Source organism: Sceloporus occidentalis, unplaced genomic scaffold, assembly GCF_023333645.1.
Source record: "Sceloporus occidentalis isolate IW3139 unplaced genomic scaffold, rSceOcc1.0.p SCAF_100, whole genome shotgun sequence".
Lineage (NCBI taxonomy): Eukaryota > Metazoa > Chordata > Lepidosauria > Squamata > Phrynosomatidae > Sceloporus > Sceloporus occidentalis.
In genome coordinates, this window is record NW_028317080.1 from 1,602,544 (window position 1) to 1,622,528 (window position 19,985).

The 19,985-nt window shown below is 39.6% G+C and overlaps 1 protein-coding gene across 1 annotated transcript in view; it reads left to right on the forward strand.

The window, feature by feature from the left end:
* Nucleotides 1–19,985, forward strand: part of LOC149284046 (CDAN1-interacting nuclease 1-like) — a 92,612-nt gene that overhangs the window by 37,283 nt on the left and 35,344 nt on the right. The window contains exons 6-10 of the mRNA XM_089497225.1: nucleotides 4,803–4,882; nucleotides 5,312–5,361; nucleotides 7,870–7,937; nucleotides 12,853–12,918; nucleotides 13,153–13,258. Coding sequence (XP_089353351.1) covers nucleotides 4,803–4,882; nucleotides 5,312–5,361; nucleotides 7,870–7,937; nucleotides 12,853–12,918; nucleotides 13,153–13,258 — 370 coding nt within the window. The remainder of the gene's footprint in view (nucleotides 1–4,802; nucleotides 4,883–5,311; nucleotides 5,362–7,869; nucleotides 7,938–12,852; nucleotides 12,919–13,152; nucleotides 13,259–19,985) is intronic.

Below are 19,985 nucleotides of genomic sequence, written 5' to 3' on the forward strand. Positions count from 1 at the left end.
TTTTAAAACAAAATAGCCTTCGCTAACTATAAAAAAACGCAGAAGATATGTAACAGCCCATTATTTTCACTTTTTCGTACTATCCCCGAACAGTTTTGGTGTAAGCCATTTTTTTTCCAATCCATTTGTTCCTATTAAAGTGATGCTAGAACTACTCCTGGACTTGTTCAGAATAATCTTAGAACATGTTCTATGTTGCGAATAGGGTGCTTAACCGGGTTGAAATTAAAATGGGTCACCTGCCCATTCTGTTTTAAATAGCACAGACCAGGTCTAGGATATGTTTGGTTCTATTGCAAGTACATTATCAGGGGGTTCATATTCTTTTGTTTTTGTCCTACAGTTGCATGGAACGTGAATGTAATACTTGTCAGAAAAAGTCGAACGTAAGGATACCCTTATACGTAAATTTGCCTACTTTCTGCTTCAAGTAACACAAATCTGCCTAACCCTTATTGTTTGATACCCTACTGACAATGTAAATATGCCACATAGAAGAGGGTTCCCCTTTAGATCAGAATATGGAGCTGCCTGTTTGTTAAATAGGTAGCACTCCAGTCCTTGCACATGGATTCCTATGGATTAACACTTTGGTGAAATTAAAGGAGCCATACTACAGGGCTGGACAAACCCAAGTGGAATTTAAGAGGACTGTTCATTTGAGCAAACAAGGAGGGAATGCCTACACTATCAATGATCGATGATAATTTATCGTCATAGATATCTTCTGTAGACCTTCTTGAGGAAGACACTTGCCAAGATCTGTCTGGGACGGCATGGAGCAGTGGTGGGAGTTCTTGCTCTGATTTTTAATCCCAGTAGCTAGAATGGTGAAGGGTACGAATGGGACAAGAAAACCCATTATCGTGATGGGTTATGAAATGCGCATTGTCAAATCTCATTATGCATTCTGCTTTTTTTGTTTTAATTTTCATTGTAAAATTATATTTGAAAATAAAAGAGAAAGTAAACAGTGCCCAAGGTATAGTGTCAACAGCATCACAGTTGAACTAGTCCAAAATATCCCCCAGTCTCTAGGAAAATGTGTCACATAATATTAAGTGCGTATATCATAAAAATGCCCAAACATACTTACAATCCAATCCAAACCAAATACTAAGGGGTACAACACAGAAAATCTGCTTTTGTTGCAACTCAACTTGATGTAATTAAAAAGGTAAGATGCTGCACTATTAAGTAGTGAATATTACTTAAAACCCAATTATGGTTTAATTTTTAGATAGTAAAATGTGAAGGAAGTCCGTATAAATTAATATTTTTTTAATGAGGTTTCCATGTCATAATCTCACTATATTGTGAAAAAAGGTATTAATACTTTTCACATAAGGATGACCTAGGGTGTGAAACTTCGAAGGACGGAGCTGTGATAAAAGCTAATGATTCAATCTACACTTTAACATTGTACATCAGAATCCCCAAGACCCCAAGTCTTGGTGTAATAATAAAAAATAGAACCCCCAAAAAAATCACTCTAGCCACATTTGTGGACCTCTCGCTACCTGGGCTAAAATGAAGGCATTGGTATCAATTTTAAGCATTGAATGTCTGTCAATAATCATAAGTTAAAGTATTAAGCATTATTTATAATAAAATCTATATAATAGCCGGGACTTTTACAAAACCAGACAAAAATGCCAACAGTAGTATAAGGGTGCAAGTAATCCCAGGACACCGCTTCGCCTCAATATACTGCATCCACCAAGAAAAAAAGATTCCGCACGCCTCTTCAAAGCTCAACGGTCATTTACTCCGGAGTTTCGGTTCTCACGGATGGCTTGATTAAGGTCCGTGAGGATGGAAAGGTTGCCTGCCTTATGTTGGAATAAATAACCTTTCCTTTTTCTGGTGGTTAAGCTTTACTTAGTAGACTTTACATTCGGAATCTTGCTAAGAGGAAGGGGAAGAAGCAGAGAACAAAAAGCGTAGAGCCGTGGAGACACAGAGAAGTGACGGAGAGTGAGTGACCGAAAACAAATGAACCCAAAGTGAAACAAATGCTTCTAAAAAAGATCACAAGCTTGTATTCATCTTGGAATGTCCACAATTTATGAAGAACCTTGTTTGAAGGGCGCTTTTCAGTGTATAGGTCTAAAATGAAAAATCAAAACATGTGCAGCATTATGAGATAGACCTCCTACGGGGCTTGGCACGCAGAACCTCATCAGCAGAAAAGCAGCCACCACATTAGGATGAGGGGAACATGCGCTCTCTGGCACCGAGAGGCAGTGTATTTTTAACATCTCGTTTTATATTGCGATGACAAAGTGTCTGAATGCTAGAACAATAAAATCTTAACACTGGGGAAGGAAAAGTCACCCAATCTGAAATGTCTTCTAAAGTCAAACTTATTTCACGAATGGAATATGGTGGTAACCTTTTTTATTTGTCCACTATATTAATATTAAGGTTGTAGCATAACACATAATGGAGAGAATATCGGGACTTTAGTAAGAGGTAGAACATATAGTCCACAGTGTTCTATTGGGAACAGGCGGGACACAGGGTCACAAGAGGCGTAGGCTTCTGAGTTTTAGGCGTTGAGTTTGAGAAAAAAAACTAACAGACCGTGCCAAGACCATGTTTTTGTAATGATACCTTTAGACAATTGTGTGATGTACAGTAATTGTAGTGGGTGAGAATTGCCATTTTCTATGCTATATTTCAAGCAGAATGTAAATAAAGAATGTGGCACTTGCTGTTCTCCTTCAAATTCCATGTCCGCCGAGGATTTGGCACGTTGGTGAAGGGGTAGAAGGACCACGGAACATTTGTGTAATGATTTTGACTCTTAAAGGGTGAAACAAGCGCACCAATGGAATGAATGCATGGAGTGCATGTTTGGTTGAATCTTTTAGGCTATATTTCAAGCAATTTGATAATTGAAAGGCCTAATAATAAATCATCATAGGTTAATTACCCAATGTTGGGCAAGAAAAAACCGTTCAATTAAGAATCTGTTCCCACCTCATTTGCCCTGTGTTGGACATGCAATGGCCCACAACCTCCAATGGGGATTTATGTTCCTGTCAGCAAAGCATATATTAGTCATGCGGAGATTTGGAGAATGAATGGGGAACACGTTTATGTACCTGTATACGGGTACCTATATGAAAAGCATACCATGATCAGCAGTGGAAACGCTCACAGCGTGAAAACAAAAACCGTAACATTCCATGTTATCCCTGACTCTAATTCACTCCATTTATTTCACTTACTAATGAATATATAAAATTCACCCTCGTTTACCATTATCACCTTTGATACTGATGTCTTTAAGTTGCATTTGTCATATAATACTGTATTTGCAGAGGAACTACATTGTTGTAATTATGGGCAAATGATTGCGTTTTTTGGTTGTGTTTTGCCTATTAATTCAGGTGTTTTTATATTTATTACCTTTTAATTTCCCGCATAGTATACATTTCTCGCCATTCCCATTAATTGTAGGTTCTGTATTCGTTGCTGGTGAACCATGATTAAGAATCGGTTTAGTGGTTTTCATAAACCTAAAAATAGCCCGTTTGCTGATAATGATCTTTAAAAATGTCTCAAAAAAACCATTAAAGAATTCTGTATATCTTATTTACGGTCTCCTCGTTATTAGCTTAATGAGGAAGCGGAGTAAAGCGATGTCTTTCCTATATTCTTTGTAGTGCCTATAGATCCGTCTCTGGCAAGCAAATTCTTTCTTTACGGGCATCTCTCGACCAATTAAATCCCCATGCCGTAATTATTTCCATGCACGCGTTTCTTTGCACCTATACCCACTGGTTTACTCTTGGTTGATTGCAGGCTTTAGCTCATCAGATGTGTCTTTTTTTTTTCTCGAAAAAGTAGGAAAAACCGAAAAACCCGCCAAAAATAAATGAAAAATCTTGCCCCCATTGACCTTTATACCTCCATATAGTCATCTTTGCAAAGCAGAGCCGGGCTGGCTATGTCGGGGAAGCGCTGGCACTTTGAAGTCCGCTGGCTGTTTGATGCCGTAGGACATGCGAACGCGTACTCTGCGCTTGAATGCTCAAATAAAATCTAAAAACGTTTTTAAAGTATCTTTAATGTTCTTAACGTAAAGAACTCCTTCCACTGCCTTAGGTGAAAATAAACAGGTCACATGGGAATGGTTTGTATTGGCCACTAGCTTTTGTTTTTTTTTTTGCCTTTATTAATTTTGTGTTATCGGCAACCAAATCAAATGCTTTAGCAGAGTCTAAATAAACCTGATCTGTATTTCATAGACGGCGAATAAGTTAGTCTGACCTGGTCTTATTGTTAAAAATGTATTCCCGAATATCATCCTTTAAGAGGCATTTAAATAATTTACCTACGGCAGATGGTAGGGTCGCAGGTCTGCGTTTACTTGGCCTTTTATAAACACGGGTACCGCTCCTGCCACCATGCTAGACGAGAGAGAGAATAATGGAAGATCAACACGATAACCCAGCTATTTCTAAACTAAGAGAAAGGCAGGAGAGTTCCCAAGAATCGGGACTGTCTCGTGGACTCTGGCGCTGTTGGGAGGTGTGCTCTGGTGGTCATTAAAGGTTTCTAGATGGAATTCTCCACGATGCTGAAAAGTATGAAGGCACAAACGATCAAAAGCAAGTGTATACGTGTAGTACTGTATCCACATCTAATGCTTTATTTTATCCTTAAAACACATTTCTTGGCTGTGCTTTCCTAATAGGTAATTCCGATTTGTAAAATAGATTTAATTTTATGCTTTCATTTCTAGTGTTCTGGTTAATTATATATTTTTTTTTTACATTTTTTGCTTTCAGACACAAGACCAGTTTTGATCAGCATGCTGCGCGACACGTCCCTAATCCCGGACCCTGTTCTTGCCGATCAAGTCCATCAGGTAATAACCTGATTCAGTACCGATGGGGAAAGGTTCCTCGCCGTGAAACATCCCGGGGGTCACCATAATTCTAAAATATCAGTGGCCAACCTGCCTGGGGAGCATTTCATGCTCTTCATAGCTCTTCTCTTTATAACTGTTATTACAAGGAGTTACTCTGTACATCATGGTCTGTGTTGGGATAGGTTAGCTCAATTGAAATGTTAGGTTTTATATCTTATGTGATGATCCTGGTTACATGTGGTTGCCCTTTTGTGAATTATACAAGTAACTCCATAATCATTTTAACGCACTCACAGAGGGCTCCTCAATCCAGTTCTTCTCCTCCGACGCTTAATTAAATTTTTCTCATTTCGATCTGTATGCCTTATCGCCGATGCCCAATTGATTTCTGATTCTTGCTTTTTTTTTTTGTCTTTTTCCTTTCAGTGTATCATCAACGACTATTGTAACGGGCCCATGGTGGACTGCATTAAACAGTATCCTTCGATCGCAGGTCTGCGAGTCTGGTTTTAACAACTTTCCTTCCAGAATAGTCACTTGGACCCTATAGCGACGGGCCGTTATAAGGCACAGATTTCCGCCGGCGCGTTGAAGAGACAAGCGCTAAGTATATTAGTTTGACGTGTTAATGCATTTCTGTCTCGTGCCAAATATATATAGTGACCCTGCCTACGTTTATCGGCGGCCAGCAAGCTGCTATCATTACATCTGCTGCTATTGGCAGCCTGGCTTGAGTTATAATCGGCTTTAATGGCTTTGTGGTGGAAAAAAAAAATAAAAAGCCGTGCCTGGTGAGGAAATAATTGATTAGCATTTTATAGAAACTATCAGGAAAATGCTTGATTGGCCTGCGGAGGTATTTAGAAAGATCATTGCTGCCATATGAAGTGGCGTTGGACGGCTTACTTTTATCTTTTGTGTTTTCCCAGGAGATTTCGCGTAATAACGTAGGAAAGGACGCCATGTTAACCTTTTGCCGAGCTTTCCGTTGCATCAGCAAAAAAGATGGAACATTTTAATGATTCTAGATTGTAAAACTAGTTTTGGGTAGGGCCCTCTTTCTGTTAATTCAGGTTCGTTACGTTATGCGCTGCCCTTTGTACGCCACTGCGGAATATGGTGGTGCTATGTAAATCAATAACGATGACTTTTTTTTGGATCAAGAACAGAATAGTATATTAAAGGCAAAATAACTAGTTTGCCTGAGTTTAAAATAAAGACAACGTTTAAAAGTGAACCAGAGTGAGCTGTCTAAGTGAGCTGACACTCATGAAATATTCACCCTTTAATGGCCCATCTGGAATATTCTGTGCAGTGACTCGCCAGTCGCGTTAATCATATGGATCTGAGATGAAATTGTTAATTTTATAAATGTGTTTTTTTAATCTTTTAGCTTAGGGATCAGATTGCTAAAATGTCAGGCGTTCGTAGGATGTGGACAGATCGGTCTCAAACGTCGCATGTGCGGAAGATGGGGATTCCTGTAGTCCTGTCAACGGGGCTTTAAGAGGTGTTTGTGTGATGCAGGGCAAGATCTCCACCATTAATACCCCTGCGAGGCTTATTGCCCTCTCTCTCTCTCTGTGCTTTGTGGCCCAGCGAAGAAGAACCGCCGCGTCTCCAGCCTTGGCACGAAACGCCGCAGCCCCGCGAGCCCGTTGACTTATGGCTGTGTGGAAGTGTTACATTAGGGCAAAAGTTTTCAGAAATTACATGTTAATTTCAGGGCACATAAAATAGTTAAAAATCAATTGAAAGTTTAAGGTTTTAAAAGCATAATGTCTTCTGAAGGATTGCGTATTGATTTTAAATATAACGCTCTAATTATATATGCACGGGCTAAAGCACAGAGACAGGCTTTTTGCAAATGGCAGGGGGCTGTTTCACAGGAAGGGTTTCTGAGGCTTACGGGAAGAAGGGCCTCGGTTGTTCGTGGGGCGGAAAATAGCCTGTGAGATTATTTACAAGTTTTGCCTTATGGTCAGCGGGATCCATCAATAACAGGTAGTAACATTATAGACCAGCTCTAAGTGTTTGGGCCACTTCTACATTAGGAAATCACTTTTCAGCTCTTGTATTATTCCCAGTTTGTCCTCACCCTCCACTTATGATCTTCCCCTCTCTCTCTCTCTCTCTCTCTCTCGCGCTCCTTCTGTCTCTGCGGACCAATTTATCTATTTTTATTTATCTGGCCGTATTGCAAATTGGCAGCAGCGGCGCATGTGCTATTTATGTAATAATACGGTGTTACGGAGTAAAAGCATTAGGCATCAGGCAGAATTCTAGCCGACGGGGGGCACCGGTGGCTTTATTGCCTTGGGGTATTACCCTGCCGCTTCTAGAGGAGAGGGTGCTTTTGGGCTTGATAGGTTATTTATTAACCTTTAAAGGTTCTTTTAGCAGGAAAAGCAATTCTCAGACCCAAATCTTAATGCTGCAGCCCTGGGAAACCATACCAACATGCAATATATGCCGCATACGCCCCTCACCACTACTTCTAAAGTTCCCGGGGCGAGTAGAAATCCACCAATGCAGAATAATACAATAATGGATGAGGGTGATGATCACACATACCAGGTCAATATGGCTGCCTCTAGCAGAACCTAAAACTCTTTGAAGTAGATGACATCTGTGCTTCAAGTAACACGCTTGCTACAACAAAGATAGTGCTATCCGACATATGAGCCAGGAGATGACGTAGTCCAAAATATAGCATTTAAGGGTACTCTTCCGCTTAGACAAAGCATAATTTGCATGATAAATAACCTTTAGGTGTCATTGTATTCTTTCCTCTGTAGGGTAACTCTTATAATGACGCAGGAAGATGCCTTTTCATTTTGTGTGGCAACTTCCTATCAGTCTCTGTGTTTTGTGACATGACAATCAATTCTTCCCGACAATAATAATAATAGATGAGGCAACATCTCACATGAGTAAAGAAACTTTTCCGAGGTTCATATGATTCCTTGACAACTTCCTCTAAGCTCTATCGGTTATGAACACGAAGTTCTTCTGAGACAGAAGCTGACCGAGAGAGACCTGCCGTTTTTAGGTAAGGAAAACCGGATTGTGGGTTTATAAGGTCAACGAGAATAAAAAAAAACACCTGTTACTACCTTCTCATTAGAAGCATAGGGGTCTCACTCTCCTTGTGCGTAACACAACTAGTTCTTATAAAGAAAGGTAAATGGTAAATATGACATGAATGAATGAATGAATGAATGTTTGAATGAATGAATGTTTGAATGAACATGAGGCTTTAGTCCTGTAATTTTGGCCAATACACAAACGTTATCTAATAAACAACATAGTCTACAGACACCTTGCTCGGAGTATACTAGGTATGAATACTTTACGCAAATTAGGGCATAGAAATTAAATAGTAAGTAGTAGTCAGTGGATATACAGTGGGGGGTACGTGCCATTTACAGATTCTGTTTCATATTATTATTATTATTATTTTTATTATTATTATTATCTTGTATTTATAAGTACTTATAAGATGAGGCTTTGTAAATGTGTTACAATATATGAAGGGGATATAAGCTCTGAAGAGCCTTGAAGGTAATCAGGAGGGTTTTTTGAAGGTGATGCCCTGTTTTACATCGATTTTCGTGTGGAGGTGGCTGGTGCTCTGTGTAGGATGTACAATATTTAGGTTTTTTTGTGAATTTTACCGAGGGTTATTTGTGTTTCCTTTGGGACCCACCACTTATAGATAAGCAGTACGGATTCTACAAAAGATTTGTCTTGCAATAGGAATACAGGTGCTACCACCTCCAACTTTGTATTGATTTTGTTTAAATCACAGATGTTTTCTGAATACTGTATATATCAGCATATTTATAAAGTTCTGCAGGAATCCCCAGGAGGTCTTTGCTTGTTTTCTAGTCTCTTTAATTTCTAGTTTAAATGCCTGTCAGCTTACATATCTATGTGCGCAAAAAGATAAGAGACGATAAATGTATCTCCCAGTCCGGAGCATACCTACGAAGAGTCGCAAGACCCACGTTATGGGCAAATTTAACTTTTTAAGAGAACTATGTGGAATGGAACAGCCAGTCAGTCATTATCAAGGCTCGATGAACATCATTTAGCTAAATATGTTGCCTGTGCATGAAGACACCATTAAAAGTCCAATTTGACAGTACCTTGGGTCTTTTGACTCTTTCATTTGCTGTGGACGTCTCACTCAGCGTGGAGGATTTATGGAGTATTTGCACCCTCTAGTTACACTTTGTTTCTGTAGATGTACCTTAGCAATATGTCGGTTTTTGTAGTTTACATATCTCAATTTTGTCAACTTCCAGCACCTTGTTCTCTCCGCATCCTCCTAACCCCATTATGATTTGTTTGATAATCCATCTTATTGGAGCAGTACGCTTACACGGATTCTGGACTCGGGGCCACCGTTTGCTTGGAACTGGTCCTCATATCTTGAAACATTTAAAATCGCCAAAGGGAGACGCATTGCTTCTGATGGCATGTTACTTTGGAGCACCGCAATGACCTGTTGGTAGCTCCTCATGGTTAGTCATCTAGAACAAGAGCAACATCTTTTGAAGAAACTATTTTTTAAGCCTGCATCCTGTGGGTTATTCCCACAATATTGTTCCTTTTTAATGGGTTAAACTAGAACTCAGTCTGAGTCATGAAAAGAGAAAGCAAGGAATTTGGGTTTCATGGTGGGGGACACTTCCTCCAACGGACGTTGTCAAAAAGTGTGATATAAAACAAAACAAATTTAGCTAGATCTCGAGGTTTACGGGGGAAAATTCCTGGACAGCCAGCATCTCAGATACCAGAATATGTGGCGCTTTATATATATATATATATATATATATATATATATATATATATATATACATTTTGTGTATTAATGGAATGGCTGCTGTGTCTCCCCGGGAATGCTGTAGGTAAGGTTTAGGAATGAGGGGAAATGATCGTTACTATGTATGATATTGCGAGAGAGACTTGAGGATGATTGATGCTGAGCAGGCTCTTATTGATTTAGGGCTGAGCAGGAACTCTGTTATCTAATACATTGTATAAACAGCACACACTTGCAGGCGTGTAATTAATATTTTATAGAATAAGTAGCTGAAAGAAAATGCTTTAATATGTGCTGCAGTATTACTTTCCCTGTCATGAGATAAGAGTCATCCTTTGGGTCATGGTGAGACCAAGAGATGACTTAAGGAACGGTCTATTCTGGGGTATTTCATCCATTACCAGACGCTTGTATATTTTATACACTTCTGTATGCCACATGGGTGAGGGTGTGACATACGTATCCGGTGGCCAGTATTGCGTTCCCTGTGATCACGTCCCATCAGCCTTTTGGTTATTTTGGCTTTGTTGGACATGTATATTTGTTAATTTGTGGTTGACATTCACATGAGCTTATTGTTTTTTGGCTTTCTATGGAATCATGGAATTTGACGGCAGATAAGGCCCATTCGGCCCATCTAGTCTGCCTATTTCCTGCTGTAAAGACTCGGATGTTAATCAGTTCTTGGTCTTGTTTAAAATTCAGAATAGCTTTATGTCTACCCCATGCAGTAATCACCCGCTGTACTACCTTCTAAGAGCAGGGATCGGCACATTTGGACCACCTTCAACAGTGACTACGAACCCTCAATCTTCTGATCCAAGACACCTTATCCTTTAAGCCCTGGCCGTGGGGTGAGACCTTTGGCAGCGGTCTGTTACCCCAAGGTGGTTTCGCAATGACCCTTCCTCACTTTTCCCTGTAAATTTTGACCCAGCATTATATACCCAACAATATCTCCATGATACCCCCAGTCAAACTAAACATTTCTTTGTTGCTCATTTTATATACCGGCACCCTTTCCTAGTCACTGGGATGCATGTAATGTATAATGGTGGACACTCCAAACTAAATTGTCTCTTTTTGTGCTTTATGTCAGGAAAGGACCTTTCTAATTGCCCAGTATAGTGGAGGGGAGGAATACGTGGTGGGATGATGGGTAAACCCAGCGCAGGGCCAATCTAAACTATAAATAATAAATTGTCCCAGATATTTAAAGGTCTCTTTGGGTGCAGTCCTAACTGCAAGGTGATTCCATTCTAATTAATGATAACAATAACATTTATTATTACCTTCATATATAGTAAGAGGAACACATAATGTTACTACTCTGTGCTACTCTAGCTTTATCTCTGCTTTTTGGTGCTTCACGTAAGATCATGGCGCCTTCCCCTTCTCTTTTCCTCGTGTTACCTTTTCATTGGTAATGGATTGGCTGCATATGGTAACCTTTTGGTAATGGATCTTACCTCAGAGAATCGGCAAATGTTCTGTCTCTAAAAAAGGAGAAAAGAGCCTGACCCTGGCTGATATATATGGATGAGAAGCAAGCTCACAACCTCTGGGAACCATCATTAATTCTAATCAAAGGTGAAGGAAAGAGAGCTCTGGGAAGCCAGTGTCAGCAACCCAGCAGGTGTTAAGACGGGACCCCGCAGCCTTCTCCATTACACATCCATGTCGTTAACTAAGGTGAAATGGAGACATAAAGCAATCTCCGTAATAGGTCCATACAAGATGTTACAGAACTCTCTTGGGTCTCAAAAGCCAAGGGCAATATGTTATAACACATCGAGGGCTTTTCCCATCAAACTATGACCCTGAAGAATGTCAAAGAAAAGGCTGAAGTCTGCATATGTGATTAACCTCAAAGCTTACCAGCTGTATGTTCTGTACATAAGCTATTGGGTTAGGCTTGTGGTACGTGATACACGCTAAGTCTGATACATAATCGCATATTGCCGTATCCTTTATCGAGGAGAGACTTTACTGACATGAAAGGGGCAAAGGTGCTGCATATGCATGGAGCATAAGATATTGGGTCACTGCCGTCGGGATATAGTACAATTAAAGTAACCATTGCAGAACAGCCATGCTTTCTGGAACCGGAACATGAAGTGCGTTTCTGGATTAATCAGATGAATTGAGACATTTTAGTATAATTCTACATCAGTTCAATGTGGTATCAACAGTGGTCCCCAGCAATGGGCTTCGTTTTCCTTCTCTACTTGGCTACCTCTATTGAAACTAGGTAAACAGGGGGGCATACTTAAGTACACGTCTGGCACATGCTCAGTAGCACTCACACTCCAATTAAGCCACATAAATGCTAGTTGGACATTAGCGTTCAGGAAGTTTACAGGTGATTAGATGCCGCCACCTCCATTGATTTCAAAAGTAAGGTTTCTAAGAATGGGCAGAGTAAAGTATTCTTCCTTCTTCTCTACTGCTGATAGCTAAAGAAGACATGCAGAAAGGAGGGTAAGCGTGGTACGTTATCAAACATGGCGGGTGTGTGAATGTATGCGTGGCCACCAGGACTGTATAGATGACCCCAGAAACGGCGAAGTAGATCTTGGCGTTGATTTTGATAAAGAAAGAGAACCCGCTAAGGAGCGCGGTGTAGTTTATCTCTACATAGAGCAGCGGTATCTTTTGAAAGGTTGCCTGTGCATCCTTCATTGATTTTAGATGTGCGAGAGCTGTTTAAATACAGCACTTTTATTGTTTTATAATTGTTCCTTGTGGGTTGTTTTTGTAAAAATTTTATCAACTGGACCATAAACTTGTTATGTTCTCCACCTGCTGAAAAGCTATAGTAACTTGTAGTTTCCTTGACAACCAATCCGGCTTTGGCTTTTGAAAAATCCATTGTCGGCTAACAAAAAACGTACGAAATATGCACTTTTGGGTAATTTTTTTACCTATACAGTAAGAAAATAATTATTTTAGAAGAAATGTTCTGTATTTAAGTGTTTAGTTAAATGTTGCTATAGAGTGTGTCCAATAGATCAACCCACTTTTACTCCTATATGCTATATGAGTCTGGGATGTATTCTTTATACACGTACACTAACAATTGCCCTTCTTTACCATTCTTTTATAGATTCTTGATACTGTTTTTTGTTTTGTTTAGACGAATGTCAGCTGCGTCTTAAGGGTTACGATAAAACTCCGGACTTCATATTGGAAGTGCCTGTCGGTAAGTGGATCATGGACTATATTGCAATGTTTATTCGAAAAGTCGTGTTAACTAAGGAGCAGCCGTGATATTCTTTACCGTAAAAAAAATAAATAAAAAAAAAAGGGCAATTTTCAGGCGGCTGATTCGTAACACCGGGGTGCAATCTTCCTATATGGCTTCTATATGTAAATGTTTCAGGGAATTGAGAGGCTGCCCATAAGCGATTGGCATTTAGCGCATGTTGTTTTTCAGCTGTCGATGGGCACGTCATTCATTGGATCGAGAGCAAAGCGTCGTTTGGAGATGAGAGCAGCCACCAATTGAATCTGCAGGACCAGTTCTGGAGCTATTGGAACCGGTAAGCGTCCACCTTTTAACCTCTAAATATATAGAAATTCAGTATGTTAAGCAGGGCAGCCACTCCTCTACTTGATTTCCTGAACGTAACACCTTTAAAGCTAGACGCCATTCCTAATACGAATGAATGTCCAACCCTTCCCAGAAATGATTCTTTAATCATGTAAAGTTTTGCCTCGGTTATAATTTTTGTTTGCAGGTAATCCCTAATTGTCATGTGACACAAAAGTAGGCGCTGATAGGCTGTTCCCATAGACATTTAAAATGTTTTTAAAGTGCTTTCATGTGAATGAATGACAGATCTGTTGTGATTTCACAATCATCATACTATGAATGTATTGTCTAAGTGGGACAGAATCACTAAGCCGAAAAATGTCCTTGTGAATATTTCTCTGTTGAAGTTCAGTTTGGTAAGAAGTATTATAATTCATCTTGCGAGTGGCAGCCTATTCCCCATCGCTGTAGAAAGTGTTGGCACGTTGTAAATGAATACTGAGAATTTCAAACAGTCGCACATGGATCCAAACCAGCGCCAATGGCGGCGAGGGCCCAGATTTGTGGGATCTTCTATGCAGACATAACAGGATGGAAATGTACGGCGCGGGGTTTGCGTAGGAGTAAGTGCGAGACAAAGAGGCAAATTGTATGCGGTGTAATTTCTCTGCCTGTGTGCGCAGATTTTCATTTCGAAAAGTCAGATTTTGAAGATACACGTTGCAGATAATTATATTATGTGACAGGCACAACAAGACTTAGATATTGTCTTTTTTTTTTTTTACGAGACAAAACTCTGACAAGTACGGAAAAGTACATGTGGGAAACATGTTTCTCGTGCGTGTTCTTAATCACTTTTTTCAAGCAATATTCCGTAATAAAGCTTGAACTTTCTAAAGCCCAAGCATGCGATATTGAAGGTCCGTAAGTCCACTATCTGTCCATGCTTTCTGTTAGAAGACTTGCTGCAGAGAACACCCCTTCTGAACAGTCAGAAAACTATAAGAAACACATAATGGGTCGAGATGTATATTAAGAACGTTCTATCTAGCCGTTTGTACATAGGAATCATCGTACTTTTTTTTTGTCCATTCCGGAAATTCTATTTAGTCTACATTTTGTGTTGCCCGGGTCTTTGCTCTCCCCGCTATTTAAAGTACCCTTTAAGTTGGAAATACTCCTTCTGGGTTGGTTTTAGACCCAAATGTTTTCCTCTCTCTGACATAGAAGTGCGAGGACCGGGCTTTGAAAGTGGGATTCATTTGGCTTCTCAGCATGGACCTCCAATTTTATTGTGATCGCACAGTGATGAGAAGGAACTAGAATGATTGTCGTATGAGGGATTTACTTCTATAAATTCAAAGAAAAATCTGGGAATTTTATCAAGAAATTCAGTCTGTTTGTAAAGTGAATCTTGACACTCAATTTGGCACTAGAATGATGATGATATTAGAGAAGTCCCCTTCTTAAAACTAGAACAGTCGTTATCATCAACAGTGGGTCTACCAAGAAGCCACCTTAATGTATTCATTCTCTCTTAACGAAATGCTCAATAGGTTTGTGTGTTCCTTAATGTTTCTACTTATTTCTAGTGTAATAGAATGTGCGCATGACTAAAGAGATCAATATTCCCAGCCATAAGAAAATTATTCAGGTCACCTCTTTCATGCCTTCTATATAGATCATAAAACTATTGAAGCCACCAGGAGCAGCCGTCAATAATAGTTTATAATGTCTCTTGAGGTTATTATTTACAATTAATTTTATGATAATAGAACTTCATTGACCTGAAATGTCCAACTTTCCTACAAACTCTTGGTTTAGTTAATAATATACTTCTGTGGGGGCTCTGTCTGGAAGGCCGTCAAATGGCTATTGGAATAGACACTATTACATTTTCTTTCTGTGTTGGGAAGGACCTCTGAGGTCCACAATAAATGCTATTCTACTAGCTGGCTTACATGGTGACCCTTCTGCGTTCAGCATACTCGTTGTAAATAGAAAATGTTACATGCTGTCGTGCTGGCTAAAAATGGAGAGTCAGAGGATTAGATGTAATGAAAGGTGGCCTTTACTTTACCCAGAAGGTGATAGATGAATGGAACAGCCTCCAATGAGATGTGGTAGAGGCCAATACAGTGAGGGAATTTAAACATGCGTGGGGTAGGCGTATGGCTTCTAAGTCTCTGCCGGACAAAGTCTATGTTTCTGTAACAAAAAAGCCAGAAGAAATGAGCACGCAGGGGGGGCATCCTTAATGGAAACCAGAAAAGCCCCATTGGCAGCCACTCTTTGAAACCTCATCAAGGTGTTTCCGCAGGTATTTTCTACATGGATATCGGGTCCTCACTCAAATGAAGAATGCTGGTAATAATATATTAATATAACAAAACAGTTTGTTTTGCATTTTTGTTTGTATTATAAGAATTTAAGGATGTAATCTTCGGTAGGATCACCCTGGGATCTGTCAGGTGGGGTCCAGGAGTCACTGGTCACGCTTAGGCAGTTTCCACAGCTCCACGGGTAGCCCGAGCCCGGGCAGAGAAGGTCAGCCGTCATGTCACAGCGCGTCAGTTCTTCGACACATCGTGATGCTGCTCTCACCCTGGCTAGCGCACGATTCCAGGAGGGGACTGTTTGCGGAACGGGGGCGTAAAAGATCACTACCGGGATCATCATGTGTTAATGAACCTGTGACAGCAGCCTCTGGATCGTTACAGGAAAAGGCGAGCTAATTGTATGAAGGACATTCTGTTTCTGTTACAGTTCTAGAACACAGAGACAAATATTTATTCAGCGTTTACTTGGCAGTGAGGAAAGATTTTAAGGTAGTTTACATGGCCATAAAGGTGCTCTTCGTTGAATTTAACTCTTTCATAACCATATGCAGCATTAGAGACATCATATCTTGCCCCGATAGGATGCCCAAACCCTTCCCAGAAATAATTATTTAATAATGCTACATTATTTAGGGGAATATTTATAGGTTTTTTTTTTTAATTGCAACTGAAAAATCTCTTAGAAGCCACGAGCAGGTGTTTGGTTTCGTATAGCTTTTCTGTAGTCACTTGCTTATTGTCTTCCAGGGAACGGCTTTCTGTGGTTTGCCTGTTCTGCTGTAAAAAGGGATTAGGGGTTAATGGTGTCCCAGACATACTATTATGTTAGATTCGTATGACCCGAGCTTCACTTAACGAGTATAAACCATCACTTATTAATGGAGATCTAGTAAAGGCCAGCATAATTTCTATTGTAAACTATACCAGAAGAGCGAAGGCTACTAGAACCATAAGATGGAGGTGTTTCCATGTGTCCAAGCGGCTGCAAAATGATATAAGGTCATCTAAGGCAGTGCGTGGCTTTACTACTTTGTATGGAAATGTCCCATGGCACACCATGTAAATACACAACGTTGCTTAGGCATGATGTAAGGAAGGTTTATTTTACTAGATCAGCCTCTCGGCAGAAGTGGTGGAGCCGTATTGCGATATGGCTCCTGCATCTAAGACAAGACCAAGAACCGATTAAGGTCTTTACATCAGGAAAAACAGGCAGGGCTAGATGGTCCGACGGGGCCTTATTTGCCGTCATATTCTGTTTTCTGTCTCATTTTCCTTCTAGTCTACTTTATAGTGGTAAATAGGTTTTAGGCATATTTCTTAGACTTGTAGTAATTGTAATAGTGACCAGGCGCTAAATATTGTACTATTTAGTAAATAATTATATAAAAAAATTAATATATAAAAAGATATATATAAAATTTTATATAAGTGATTATAGGTAATGCTGCAAACACTAATAATAAAGTGTTGCGCCTATAATTGTGAAAGTGACAATCAATGAATTATTACACCAAAATAATGTGCAGTGTAGATAAAAAATAATAATACTTATATTGATTTTCCAATCTCCATTCGTTGTATCAGAATCATGTATCAATATGTAAAAACAAAAAAGAAACAAAAGATCATAGTGCTTTCAACAAATATATGTGAATCAGGTGTATCCTCTTTTGCTATATATCTGAACAAATTAGAGCAAACTCATTGCTCATTCCCATGTGAGTGAAACACCATATAGAGGATACACCTGATTTTGCTGTTGAATCCGCGTGCTGGTCTCTTTCTTGCCAAATTAGATTTTATGTAAGAAGAAAATGTGATGTGCTGTTTTTTAATGTAGCGATAAAAGGTTAATGTTGAATCTGCTCCCTTTACTCCTCTCGTGATCTAGCTTAGTGTGTTATAGAGCCGTCACTTTCTATCCAGTCTTAAGATTTGGCCGTCTGAAGATGTAGGCCAGTTGACAATGCAAATGCAATTTAAAAAAAAAAAAAAGAAGAAGAAAAACTGCCCTTCACCCATCCCTCATTCCTCCCTATCCCTCATTCCTCCCCATCTCATTCCTTCAAATATTGTTATGTCACCCAGGAGCCCTGCGCCAATCCGACAGCGCTTTCAGCATCTATCCACGTTACCGCAAGGCTTCTCCTCCGCATCCAGCGTCGCCCCCTCCGCATTTACATCCGACAAGCTCCTTGCCTCACGAACGATAAGAGCTGACAGCGCAGATCTTGAAATTATTTTTTATTTATTTATTTTTTTCCCCCCCCGTTCCTTTTGCCAAAGGCCCTGGTCAGATGTTCTCCTCCATGTCAGAAGAATGTCAGCAACCGCAATCCCTACCTTCCAGAACTCCTTGTAATTTCTTAATTGGCATTTACAAGTGACATTTCCAATGTGTGCACCAGGACTGACCGGAGAGGCTTCAAAAGAATGCGAAGAACCGGATCTTTCTTCTTCTCTTACGTTACTAAGAACTGCACATTTCGGACATCATTTTCTTGTTACGTTTAACCCCTTAATGACAAAGCCCGTACATGTACGGCTCCAAATGCATTGTTTTCAATGGGTTTAGGGACCGCCCATTGTCCTTAAGGGGTTAATGTAACTCTTTATCACAGTTTCCTTCTGAAAACTGCAAGGGACTATAAGAGACGCACTATCCATATTGATGCCATGTCCTACAGAAGAAAGATGGACTCTATGGAGATGGTCGGCCCAAATTACCTGTTATGTGTTATAAAGAGTATAGATCTTGGTGGTCCTAGAATGTTTAACCCTCCTGCCACAAACTAGACCTGTAGAGGTTGAGCAATGAAAAAAAAAAACTTTTTGATTATTTTTTGTAATTAAATTTATTTTAACATTCTTCCTATAACAAACAAAAATTCATCTTAAAACAAACAAGAAGCTTATATTCTTGGGCAATATAATTTTATTTATTTATTTTTTTTAAAGGGGCAATTATTTGCCCTGTAATGTTACCGAATGATAAGCAAACAGAGATTTTATACACGAGGACAGGAGGGAGACGGCGTAAGCGTTCATCTGCACGCTGCTAGCGAAGTAGTTGGCACGTGCATAGAAGAAATGGCATCTGAGAGCCATACCGATGCCGGTTTATCACAGTGAATGCAAATAAAAAAGCTCAGTGACGTATTTTAGATTGTAAGCTCACGTGCAGGGTGCAGAAGCCCAACTTTCTTAATATAAAAGTGCCTTAAAGATAGATAGCAAGCTCCCGCGCAGGGTCCTCAGTTCCTATTTTATTTATATGGGTAAATGTTTATTTGTTATATATTTGTCACAGGTAAGAGAAATAATGAGATACAAATATATATCATTTGCAGGCACAGGATACAGCCTAGACATTTCTTGCCATGCCGCGTGCAAGTTTTTTTTTTTTGCCAAAAAATAATTATATTTTAAAGCAATATTGTGTTTCCTGTGCCGGTGTTTATAGAGTTAATTCTTCCAACACTTTTAATGCTGATGCAGCTCCTTCCTCCCAACCAATCTTCCCGTAACCCCGATAAGGCCTTTTTACGTTTCCTTGTTAGGTAGAGAAAATATATATGTATATATATTTCTGCATTCCCCGCCCTGTTCAGCAGAGAATAAAAAAAAATTATATTTTGTTTGTTTTAGAAAAACCAAGAACGTAAACGGGCAAACAATAATATAATAAAACACCCGATCCATCCTCGATCGGACTAGGGAAGAAAAGAAGAGAAGCTGAAAACTATTGTCACAAATAGAACATCCTTCCGTTCCTTAGTTCAGATACAGTTTACAAATTAACAGTGAAACGGCGTTCTATCTTCTATTTGTATCGGGAAAACTGAGGTTCATTAGAAATAAAAAGTAGAAGCTGTTTATTTAACCTGTCAAAACCCGTTCCGTGTCCCCTTCTCTTCTCACCCACCCTCTCTCTCTCGCTCTCTCTTTTTATCCTCCTCAAACACATAAATAAGTAGAATTTCCAGGCGCTCTTTTTCTCCCTTACATTTATCATCTAAATAACAGGCTTGCCAAGATGGCATCCCCATAATAAAACCTCTCCGGTAGAGTGATGGGTAATGAAGCTTGCTTGTGAATGCAGTAGGAAAAAAAAAGTTGTTGAGCCAACGCGTGAATATTAAGGGCTCTGAAACCAGTGGACTTTGCTTGCCATCAATCTTTCTAGTGGGCTCTTACATATCGGAATATTTTGATAGATTGCGGAATAATTGAGTTATCTATCTTTCTAACTATCGGAGTTGCATAAAAATTATTCTTACACGCTGGCGAATATTAAATATATTAGGTGTCCGGTTAATTTTTCATACAAAGGGGACAATAAGTGAAGTTAGTTTTATTTATTGCAGCATAAACAGCACATAATTTGAGGCG